The 12500-nt window shown below is 46.2% G+C and overlaps 1 protein-coding gene across 29 annotated transcripts in view; it reads left to right on the forward strand.

Annotated features, from left to right (window-relative positions):
• The window catches only part of LOC122254621 (protein neuron navigator), a 737418-nt gene that overhangs the window by 576471 nt on the left and 148447 nt on the right, over nt 1-12500 (forward strand). For 14 of the 29 annotated variants that reach the window (XM_086538615.1, XM_086538617.1, XM_086538618.1 and 11 more), the window contains exons 1-2: nt 4113-4201; nt 6765-8841. The exons of 5 other annotated variants lie outside the window; for them this stretch is intronic. In XM_086538615.1, coding sequence (XP_086394741.1) covers nt 7959-8841 — 883 coding nt within the window. In that variant the 5' untranslated portion in view covers nt 4113-4201; nt 6765-7958. Of the gene's footprint in view, nt 1-4111; nt 8842-12500 lie in introns of those variants that run through there. 10 more of the 29 variants (XM_043018400.2, XM_086538623.1, XM_086538616.1 and 7 more) reach the window with 2 other exon arrangements.

Genomic DNA, 12500 nt, shown 5'->3' on the forward strand with positions numbered 1-12500 from the left:
TTTGTCGTTTTTTCTTCTCTCACTATTTATGTTACATTTTCCTCATCTGTCGTTTCCTTTCCCAGTTTGTCTTCTTTCATTTTCTTTGACACTTTCTTTTATTCTCTCATTTTTTTGCTACTGTTTCCTCTTCTCTAATCGTCATTGTCCCTTTTTTTCTTTTTCTCCCATTTTCTTTGTCACTTTTTCTTTTTTCCCTGTTTTTTGCCAATGTTTCCTCTTCTCTCATTTTCTTTGTCACTTTTTCTTTTTCCCTTATTTTTTGCCACTGTTTCTTCTTCTGTCATTTACTTTGTCATTTTTTGTATTTTTCTCCCATTTTCTTTGTCACTGCTCGTCCTGCTTAAAGCGATGATGAAATGTAAAATCGATCGAGAGTGGGAATTGAAATAGCCCCCGAGTTTCCCTTTGTACACAGATCCCTTTTGTATCCAGATTTCATTAGATCTTTCGCCTGAGCGTCCCTTCTTTATTCCGTACGTCTTTCTTCACTAATGGATGGAAAGAAAGACGGAAATGGGCGGCTGAAATTCGCCCGTCAGGGCTTTACAAGAATCACTCTAAAAAAAAAACCGTATTGTTGTATGATTGTGTGATTGTAGGGGTATTTTTTTGGTTCCCATCTCCCCCGCTGTTACTCCTGCCCTCCTTTTCTTCTTGGTTGACTGGGTTTATTGGGTGTTAGGGCCACTTATGGGATTTTCCTGAGAGGTAATTCAGTTTGGGATGTTCGAGGCTCGGCTATAGATTCCCGTGTGAATGCGTAATGCTCCAACGTGAATCGGTATAGTTTTTTTTTGTCCTTTTTTCTTTATTTTATCTTGTCTTTTTATTATATCGTTCAAGCGATGACATTAGAGATGCATGGTATTTTTTTCATGTAAGCTTAATTCGCGACTGCTGTAAAAATATTAGGGAACAAATTACATTTGAATATTAACGCGCGCCGAATCTCATTTATCCGAATCGCATATGTACCATTAAAGCTAATCTGTTTAAAGTTGCGTCACTGCGAGCAGCAAGACCTTACCGTTGTAGTGGAGCTGCGAAACGCCCACTCTCGGAAGGTGTTGCTCGCTCTCACAGTCGTTCAGGGTCGTCTGGGAAGTGCTTGTCTGAGCGCACGCACGCACGCATACACACACACACACACACACACACACACACACACACACACACACACACACACACACACACACACACACACACACACACACACACACACACACACACACACACACACACACACACACACACACACACACACACACACTCACGTACACACGACCCTACCACCTACTCGAAGGCAAGCGAATCACACCCGTCGTTCTGATGTCTATAATTTCCCATGCCATTTTTTCTTCTTTTGCCATTTCTGTGTCACTTCTTATCTCCTTTACCGTGTCACTCTTTCTTCGTCGCACGCCCGTTAACACGGCCCAGCCGCCCACACGAAGGCAAGCATTGGCTCGTCCTCATACCCGGCGTATTGATGTCTGTCGAGGCTCTCCATCTCCCTTAATCCAGCGTTTTATCGTCCCTCTCGGAGCGTACTCTCTTCGCCCTCCCTTTGTCATGACTCCGGACCCTCTTCCTCCCTCCCTCCCGCCCTCTCCCTCCGCCCTCGCTTTGCTTTTGCGACGGGCTGGGCGAAGTTTCGTGGGCGAGTGCGTGCGTGGGCTCGCGGATTTTCTGGTATTTTGTTATTTATTTAGTTGATGTGGGTTTGTGATGGAAAATCTGTTTTACACTTGTTTCGAGAGGATAGATACTGTGGCATTCATTTTATGAAACAACGAGTGCCGAAAATGTCACATCGGGCAGCACAGCATGTGGCCAATATCGAAAAGAGATAAAGTGAGAAGTCTTGCAAAAAAAAACTTATATTCAAATGTCTAAAAATCGTTATTTTTTTTCATCAACGCCACCACTATCCTCCTCCTCCTCCTCATCTTAACCCCTCTCCTCCTCTTCCTCCTCCTCGTCACCCTCACTAACCTCCCCACCTCCACCCCCTATTGCACCTCTCAACGACTGCCGAAGAGAGGGGGGGGGGGCAGCCAACACGACCACGATAAGCTGTGGCTGCTATTGATCCGCGTGATAGTATTGCACACACAAGAGGCGTAATTGAATGGCTCGAGAGGTCGTCATCGCGGGCTTCTTGAGTCGTCATAAGTGGTAATAGCAATCGGGAGAAAACTCTAGCGGTTCTTGGAAATTATGCAAAATACACTTTTTGTTTATAGAAGTATAAATATATAAATATATATATATATATATATATATATGTATATATTTATATATGTATATATATATGTATATATATATATATATATATATGCATATGTATATACATATATATATATATATATATATATATATATATATATATATATATTCATATATATATATATATATGTATATATCTATATATATATATATATATATATATATATATATATATATATATATATATATATATATAATGTATATGTATATGTATATGTGTGTGTGTGTGTGTGTATATATATATTATACATATACATATATACACACATTATATATATTCAAGATCTTTTTATGTATTAATCGGGAATGGGAGAGGGATTAAACAAAATCGGTCGATGAATGGATATAAGTCTCTTTGGCTGCTGATTTATGGTATACTTGGTATGCAAATTAAGTTGACCTTGAATGGGAAACGAGCGATCAAAAGGGGGTGTTGAGCGAGAAGAGAAATGTTTGCACAACCTTATTCATGCTATGTGCTTTCTCTCTATTTGATACCCCTTTCGAAAAGATAATGGTAGTGCACTCTAATTGTCGAAAATTATTTTTTTAGAACTCGTAGGAACACTCATACATTAGAATATATATGTTGTTGTTTTTTCAGTGTGTTTTTTGTTTTTTGTTTACTGTTATTACGTTCATTTGTGTATGTGTGTGTTTGCGTGCGTTTGTATGTAGGTATGCACACACATGTGCGCGTAAATACACACACACACACACATACATACACTGTATGCATCTGCGTACATTAATCTGCATGTTTGTATGAACTAATAATACATGATTGTCTTTGTATTCTTACATACATTGTTCAAACGCGAGGGTGAGTGTATAGGGTAAGTCAGTTTTCTACATAATTGCACATTCCCTTGCTGGCGCGTGTGCCCATGCATGACTTAGAGTAGTCACCATCAGGATCATGGCAACACTGTCCATTACACGGCCTCCACGCCATTGTTGCCACACAATTGCAGTATTTACGCTGGGCCTCTCGCTTCATTGTTTGGGACACATTGTGCTCAGTTTTTATGGTCTGAGTTGCGCCAGTTTTGCCTGTGTTTTTGTTGGGGTATTTTGTAGGACTGTCTGTAGCGTTTGCCTTGTTGCCCGTCTTATGACTACCTCAGGAATGCATGGCCGAAGATACGAGATAACTGTTATCATGCACCTTCACCTAGACATGCACCCATGCAGAAGCGACCTCATAGGCCGAGATGAGCATATATATCAGGTCGGGACTGGATTTGACGTAATCTTTGCAGCATCTTTTTTGCACTGCCTTATCTTGTATAGTTAAGTCTTATTAAATTAATTCTGGCGCCGACAGGGCTAAAATTTGTTTCTCAGGCCAGATCGATGCGTCTGCGTACGGAAGGCGTGGCTGGAAGAGCAAGGCTAGCCTGGCAGTTTCCCCTCTCCATATGGAACGACACACACACGTGCCATTAAATCACGGGGGTTTTTAACGGAGCCAACACGGTTCTGGACTGCACACTAGGGGTGAATTTAACACCAAAATTGGGTTAATGAGTGTGTAGGTCTGTGTGGGTTTTAAACACACAGAATCATGCTTGCTGGGATATCGCGAGTCTGAGGCGCCCAGGAGTGTGCCAGGTGTTGATTTTGGTATTTTGTTGCTTGCGCTGGCGTCTTTTGTGGGGCGACCACGCATCGTTTTCAAACTGTTTTTTATTATTTTAGAATAAATACACTTTTAATCAGCTCTAACAAACGATTCGATTGATAGAAAATTTGGAGGGGAAAATCCGACTCGGCAACTCGACTACCCATCGGAGGTTTGCTGCCTCACAGTAGTGTTCCCCTCAGTTTGGCTTCAGTCGTGACGCGGGGTATGTCGTGTTCTCGTCCGGATTATACTTGAGTTAACGAAACTCACTTATCAGTTGTCGTACGTTTGTTTAGGCTGTGGCATGTTTTTGATATCCGATTTTTAAACATTTTTCAACAGTAGTCAGGAATAACGAGTGAAATAAGTGCTTTAGAAAAAACAACACCGCATTCAAACATTCATTGAAGAGCTTTTATCAGTGAGAGTATTTTCCCTCCGAGAAAGAATTAGACGTATTCGCCTCTTCAGGGGCATCCCTCCCTCCCCAGGGGGAAGGCCTGTGATTCCAAGCCAAGACTGTCCTCAGATGGTTCCTTAGGGAGCGCGCCAGTAGTCCATGTGGCCTATTCGGGAATTTCTCCTGAGCATCACACCTGGTGACCTCCTGAACTGGTTTTTCTCCCTGCTGATCATGTTCTTTGTTCTGCTGTCCCTGCTTCTGCTGCCGGCGCTCATGAGGGGACTGTAACCGCGATGGAGAGAAACACTAGCCGTGCCTGGGTGCCCGAGCAGTGCTTCTGTGCTTTCAGATTACGTGGACAGAAAAGGGGATGAGTCCTGGACAAGTGCGTTTATGTGAAGGAAAGGAGCTCCAGAGGAACTCACGGGCCTTTTAGCGACGGCTCAGCACGACCTGTTCATCCGTTGTTCTGTGCTGAAGATCTGGGAGTCCTTAATGACGCGTGGCTTCACAATTGGCGCTCATGAGCTGAATTATCCACGCTGAAGAGTTGGGTTACTGAACTCGTCTTTATTTCTTTGTGGGGGTAATCCCACTACCTTTCAAGCCTCACCCTACTCGCCGTCTTCTGTTTCCTTCATTCTCAGTCAGTCTTCCTACCTCCTCTATCTCCTCCTCCTCCTCCTCCTCTTCCCCCTCTTCCCCCTGTCCTATCTCCAACTCACCCCTGAGTCTGCTGCATCTCTGCTCAGATAAAGCAAATCCTGAGTGACGGTCACCCCAAGCTCACAGCCTCGACACTCGCCCTTCTCTCTCCTCTCTTTTTGCGTCCTCTTCAACTCTCTCTCCGTTTCTCACTGATACTCCCTCAGCACCTCCTGCAGGTACCTCAGGCCCAGCCGCTGCAGGAGTTCCCGCACCGTGGCACGCATATCCAAGACGGGAAGAATTATTTGCTAATAGAAACTTCCGTGAAGATGCAACTCCGTGTTTTCTTTTTCTGACCTCGTGTTTTTTACGAACTCCGTCACGGGAAGTTCGTCGACGGTCCCCTCCCCATCCCCTCTCCCGTCTTTTTTGTGACGACGAAGTAAAAAAAAGAAATTGAAATACGCATCCAAAATGTTTTCTACATGTCGGAAGTGTTGAAGTGAAAGACACGTAATAGACCTTTATTATGATTTGAGCGATATTTACTTTCCAGCGATAGCCGACAATCCTCTCCTGTTTCCGTTGTTAGTTGTAGCAGATTGTTAGACCTCCCTCTGTGTGCTAGTGAGGGGCGGTGATTCATTCCCCTCAGATCCAGCCACCACGCGACCATTCCGAGGGGAAGTGGAAGACGAGCAAGCCGAAAGAACAAAAGAGAACCGGCAGAGAGTAGATGCAAAACTCTAGGTAAACAAGAATAGGACAATACCGGGTTGCCGTTTTTTTATATACCGAATTGTATTTCGGATAAAGAGCGATATTGGCCTTCAGGCAGCACTCTTGAGCTCCGTCATTTTTATTTATATTCGATAATTTTTGGAAAGCCTGAATGCGCTCTTTTTTAGGGAGGGAGGATATTCAGATATTATAAACTAGAAAGACTTCGAATATCTGTCCTGGGAAAAAAATCTACAGTCCGAGATATAAAGAAGGGAAACAGCGCACAAGCCAATAAAGTGATGCGTCACTCGGCCGTTTGTTGTAACACGACCGCCTCCCCTTCCTCTCCCCCCGCCTCCCCCTTCCCTCCCTTCCATCAAGATGAGGGGAAGGCCAAGGGAAGCTGAGCGTAAGTGATAATTCATCGGGGAAACATCGATGATAAACCTAACGAATCATCCGGCATGAGTAACCCGAGATGAATCGAGGGCCGATGAAGCGCTGAAGCCAGTGGCGCGCAAAGTCTTGCTGAAGGGAAATAAATGCATTACACCAGTTTCCATACACAAAAGGAAGGGTAATGTTTTAAAAGAGGTCCCTGACGACGGTAGTGGTGAGTGAGTGACCTTGAACATGAGGAAAAAGAAAAATAGTAAATTCATCTAGCGGACGGAGCTGTACTTTTACATAGTGAGACTCTTTAAACTACTAAAAACTATTTAACCTCACAAAACTTTTTGCGTTCCGCTTCCGCGTCGGGTTGCCGGGTCATGTCGAACTGAGGCTCGAGTTACTACGGAAAAGTCATCGAATCGTTTAATCCAGGCCAGCGGCGAAAGGACCCTGCCTGTGGACACATCGGCACCCCTTCGAAAGCAAACTAACCGTGGAAACTTGAGAGGGAATAGTAATCAGGCCCTCGGAGGGAACTCGCGCGCCGTCCCCCGCTGGGAGGGATTTCGTCTCGACGTTTCGTGAATTCGAGGAGTTGTAGACTCAATGATTTTTGTTTCTTTTGCGATGGTAAAACCCACCTCAGAAGTTATATATTTTTATTTTTGTAATTTGCAGACCCGAAGTGATAATAACAAGACGGTGATTAATTAGTGAAGCAAGTAACATTGTTTTATGTTTCGATTCGAGTACGTGAGCAGGAAGAAAAGGAGAAAAGAATATCGATCTGTGTCCTCGCAGAAAAGAGCGAGACCTGGTTCAGAGACTCCACATGATATTACCCCGAAGGAGAATTTACGGCCGATGTTTGGCCGCAGGTCTAAGGTGCGGCTTTGAAAGGCGAGGATAGATCCGACGTTATCGGCGAAGGGCACGCGTCTCGCCGTGTCTGAACTATTCACTGGACGAAGCTCCAATCATGAGCAAGACGGATGGAATGCCAGGAATAGAATCTTCCCGCTGCTCTCTTAGGTCTGATGCGAACGTGAGCGAAGGCCCTTTCTGTGATTCGCCCCTTTTTTATCTGCGTGCGACTCAATAAACGTGAATGGCCAGAGTGGCAAGAATAAAACACAAACTCGAGAGCTGAAGGGAGAGAAGAAGCACAATAGACCCTGAGGTCCCCTTCCCTCGTATGCAGCGCCTAGCAACCCCTAACTGCAGTGAGGAAAGGACGCCACTGTGAGGGGAGGACGCGGCCAGCCTCTGTCCACCAGCCCAAACAATCCTACCCCTCATGACAGAAGCCTGACTCTCCTGTCCTGCACGGTCGCCTGCCCTTTATCCTACCCCTGGGAGGGTACTGGTACCCGACAACAGGGCTGGGTATGATTGCTAAGGCCGTATGGCGCAGCGACCTTCGACGTCTGATGGACGTTCGGTAATGGTTGTTATTCCAGAAAATGAGGCTCGGGAACATTTCATTTTCGACAAGATTTGTTGCGCGGCGGATTAGCGTATTTGACAAATATTGCGAGCTAGATATTTTGTGATCATTGGGATACATGGTCCCCGGAGACGTGTATGAACGGCCGATGCACGAATTCTGGGTTATTTTACGATTGGATGCAGATTGCTCATGTGATTGGCGATGGCCGTCATGACTGGTGCAAGCTCGCGAGGGACGTCACTAAAGCCGACGGACGCCGCGCAGTCTGCAGCCTCTTGGCCGCCGGCGGGGACTGTCTGAGAGTCCCTGCGCGTCTTCGATTCCACCGCGAAACAGAAGGAAGTCTGTCCATGAGCGCATAGGATTCGCTCATTGATTATTTATTCAGGATCAGACCACAGTGAGAACGCCACCTAAGCGAGATGGCGCCCATGTTCTGCACTAAGTTGTTTAACTGGAAGCCGAAGGGGAAGAAGGATGGGGGCCCTCGGCCGCACTTGGACACCGTCTTCCCCGAGCCGCAGGATGAGGGCGAGGCGTGTCCCTATTGGACTCACGTGGCATGCAACCCCCCGCCTCCCCCGCCCTCGCGCCCTCACACGCCCACTCACGCCCGTACCCAGCCGACGCCGCCGCCCCTCCCGCCGCACCACCCTGGCAGTCCCGTGCACCACCAGCCGCAGCCCCGCTCCCCCGCCACGCACCGCCGCGCCCACGCCCGCAACCACCTTCCCTACGGCTACAGCAGCACCTACAACAGCCCTTACCAGAGCCCTCACCAAAGCCCAGGACCCAACAGCCCGGTCAACCACAGCCCGCACCACTTTACTCCCATCCACCACAGCCCAGCACACTGCAGCCCCGCGCACTGTAGCCCGGTACATCCGAACCAAGGCTACAACAGCCCAGTCCACACAAATCAGGGTTACAACAGCCCGGTCCACGTGAATCAGGGTTATAACAGCCCGGTTCACGTAAGCCAAGGCTACAACAGCCCGGTCCACGTGAGCCAGGGTTACAATAGCCCGGTCCGCCAGAGCCCAATCCACACAAGTCAGGGAGTCAACAGCCCAGCCCACCAAAGCCCAGTGCACCACAGTTCCGGCTACAACAGCCCGGTCCACGTCAACCAGGGATACAACAGCCCAATTCATCCCACCCCGGTCCACCCCAGTCCGGTGTACCCGAGTCTGAACTACAACAACACGGTGCACCATCGCGGCTACATTCTAGAGAGCAACTACTGCCAGCCGTTGCCCCCGCCCCCGCCGCAACGCCCACCGCCTCCCATACCGGGAACCGAAGGTAAAGTATTGTAGTGGATTTTCGAGGTTCCTTTAAGGATTATTTTAATGCATGTTTTTTTTCAGAACTTATCTCCCGCAAACAAGATCAATGAACAGTAGTCAATACTAATAAGAATGAAAGCAATGTTTTTTTGTTTTTTTTTCGTAACCCTAGACCTTCATAGTCACAAATGCACGAAGCATTTATCTTATTTGAGAAAAAAAAATGTGTGTGTATGTGTGTGCAGCTAAAAATATATATTCAGATGCATATTTACAAATATTCCACGCTTGAAGCTTTTACTCTTCTTGCCCCGACAAGGACACTCAAAAAGGCATGTTGAAACAGGACATTTTTTTCTGCGATTGAACAAATTAAAACCACATGTTTAATGTTGATATCGACATTGCAGAGTCTCCTTGGCGATGCCACTTTTTCTTTAACGGACGACGATGATACAGGAGAGAAAGAAGGAAGGAAATCATAGGGCGCGGGGAATCGGGGAATCTCGCTACCTACGACAGGCGGGTGATAAGTGATCATTCCCCGCACGGTGGGATTATCACCCTAACTCTTATTGCTTATTTTAGGAGGGGGGATTGGTTACATTATCCGAGGCTGAAAATGGGAAATGCGGTTGGGGCAGCTGCAGCGGGCGTGGAGGGGTAGGGGTGGGGGGTGAGGGGTATGGGGTGGTAAGGGAGTTGTTATCTTTGCTGGAATCATTTTCGTTATTCTGTTACCTTTCCTTATCATCCTTCTGCCCCATAGGCGTTGTAGTCGTCCTCCTCATCATTAGCATCGCCATCACCATTATCATCACCATCATCATCACCATCGTCACAATCATCGCCATCATCATCTCCATCATCACAATCATCTCCACCACGACCACCACCACAATCATCATCACCATCACGAGCATCATCATCATCACCACCACCACCACCATAACCACAATCATCATCATCATCATCAGGCTTAACCATAAAAAAAGAAAAATCTCAGGGCAGTTGCACATTTTTCCCAAAACAGACCCAGGAATTATAAAAGATTAAGGTGGGCGAATAAATATCCATTTAAAATACCGATAAAAATCCAGGCCGGAATTAGACCAGTTTGCTCTTAGTCATTAAAAGAAGAGAAAGAGGAGAAGGGGGGAGGGGAGAAGGGGAGAGGGGGGAGGTCAGAAGGAGAGAAATTTGAATGTTATGAATATATACCACGGGCTCAAGGAACTCTCATTGAAAAAAGGGACCTGGGTTCATTAAGCGACACGAGGATTAATGAGTTTCTTCAGTGTCTTACGAGGAATTGCAGACGCTAGACGCTGACTGAGGGAATATATCTAGTAAGGAAAATGGTGGGGGGGGCGGGGGGAAATGGTGATGTTGGTGATGATATTAATTAATGATGATGGTAATATTTTGATAGTGTTAATGATGATGATGGTGGTGATGACAATATTGATCATTTTGGTGATAGTGGTAGGGACGCAATCAATGAGAGTAGTAACTAGAGGGATTATGGTAACTATGATTATGATTATGATCATAATCTTTATGATGATGATAATGGTAATGATGATAATAGTAGTGATAATAGTAATTATAATAAGGGAATGAATAATAAGGAAGAAGAAGAAGAATATGAAGAGAATGATAGTATAAATAAAAATGGCAACAACAGCGCGAGTATTGACAATGATAAGACTCACGATCAAACAGTGACGAGAGCAATAATAGTATCAATAGTGATGATGATACTAGCAACGAATGAATAAAGGAAAGCGTTTTGCGTAGCGTCAGCAAATGAAGGATTTCGTCGTATTGATTGCAGGTGTGCAGGCGTGCAGGGCTGTTCATGACCGTATATTGATCCGTGCATGTTCCATTGTGAAATGCTAGACTTTTTTTCCTTTAGGGGTGCCGTGAAGGAGGAAGCATTTTGTTTGTTTGTTTGTTTTATATGGCGAGTATGATTTTCTCTTTCTTTGTTGATTGTATTTGTGTATGTGTGTGTGTGTTTTATGCATGTTGTATGTTGTTGTTCTGTGCAATGAGAATGCTATATCCATCACCTTCTCACTGCCTTGGTCTTTGTCAGTGTTAATGCCGTTGCAATCTTCATTAGTATTATCATTATGGAAAGGTCAGGCGAGGCGGTATGGACCTTTTCATTGCAACATGCGAGGAGTGTTTGCAAGGCCCCATTTTGACTTTTCTTTCTTCTCTCGTTCGGCTCCTTCCTTCAACGAGGTCTGCATATGAGATGAATAATAAGGGAGCAAGTCCTGATTGATAAGAAAAGCAGCCACTCGCTTCCCTCTTGAGAACAGTGACGGGGTGGCAGACTTGACAAGGCGTTGAGACACAGGTGTGCCACCGCGAGCCATCTGGCGGAGGTTCGGGTGATCATCAGCCTCATCTAAGAACTCTCTTCCCCCCTCCGTCCCCCTACCGGCACCGCCACCCATCGCGCGATCTTTATGCCTCGCCCTCAAGTCTCTATTTCATCCCAGGGATCATATCTGTGTTCTTTGTTCTCTCGGTTTTGCCAGCTCCGGCTCCCCTCGTCCCTCTTTCTCATCTTACGCCCTCTTCCTCCATCATCTTCTCTCTCCCTGTTCTTCCTCGCCCTGTATCATCTCGCGTAGGCCTATGGGTGTCTCAAACATGCATCTTGGTGTAACCAACCATCTGGCAGCACGGTAGTTCGACTATGGAATGGAGGAACGTTTGTTTTGGTGGAACGTTTTGTTGCGACATGGCGGTGGTGGGGCGGTGATGGAGACGGCTCCGTCTGCCCGGGCTATTTGGCATTTTTCGGAGTTTGAACATTTTTGCCGGCCGTAAGCTGTGGTGGTTGACACGAGCAATGGTAAGGGAGGGGGGCGTGCAAGGGAGGATGTGGGGGAGGGGGGGGGGAGTCTGCGAGGTTGCCGGTATGCACAGTGGTCGGTTGCGGTGGCAGTCTGAGATGCCTAAGGATATAGGGAAAACCTCCCCTGAATATTGCAGCCGGCGTGAAATTCGGGCTTTATTTTTACATAAACTCGATGGTTCTGCCCTTGCTGCGATTGAGGGGTGCGGCGAGAGGGAGGAAAACTATGCGGCCAATTACAAAGGGGTCGTGGAAAGAGGAACAGAATGTAAGGGAGAGGACGAGGGAAGGGCGATATGTGGGGAAAAGAACAGGGGGAAAGAAAAGATGTAAAGGACACTCAAGAGCGGAAGAGAGAAAGAGTGGGTTGAAGAGGGAACTGGAGAGGAAACGGATAAAGGCAAGACATCGACGAGGAGGACAAAGAAATAGAATAAAGATGGGAAGGCAAAGAAAAGAGAGCGCGAAAGAGAAGAGGACGAGGAAGGGCGAGAGGCTTTCAGCGAGTGCTTTTGATGGTAGCTTGAGCTGCCTAAAAGTAAGAGGGGAAAGAGTTTCTGGAAAACGGGTTTCCGGCCTCGCTCTGAAACACGAGTTCTGGTTAGACTTAAAGATGACGAAGCCGTCTGGTGGATATTACAGTGCTATAACGTGGCGGTTAGACGAGGAGACACAAATGGGATAAGTGGGAAGGACAAGAAAGGAAGGTGAAAATAGGGGTCGTTTCTTTTTTCTTTCCCTTTAGAAAAAAATATATTTATTCATTTTCAATTCGTTTATCTCACGACTTTGCC

This window comes from Penaeus japonicus, unplaced genomic scaffold, assembly GCF_977035675.1.
Source record: "Penaeus japonicus unplaced genomic scaffold, GWHDUDI00000001_assembly GWHDUDI00000007, whole genome shotgun sequence".
Taxonomy (NCBI): domain Eukaryota; kingdom Metazoa; phylum Arthropoda; class Malacostraca; order Decapoda; family Penaeidae; genus Penaeus; species Penaeus japonicus.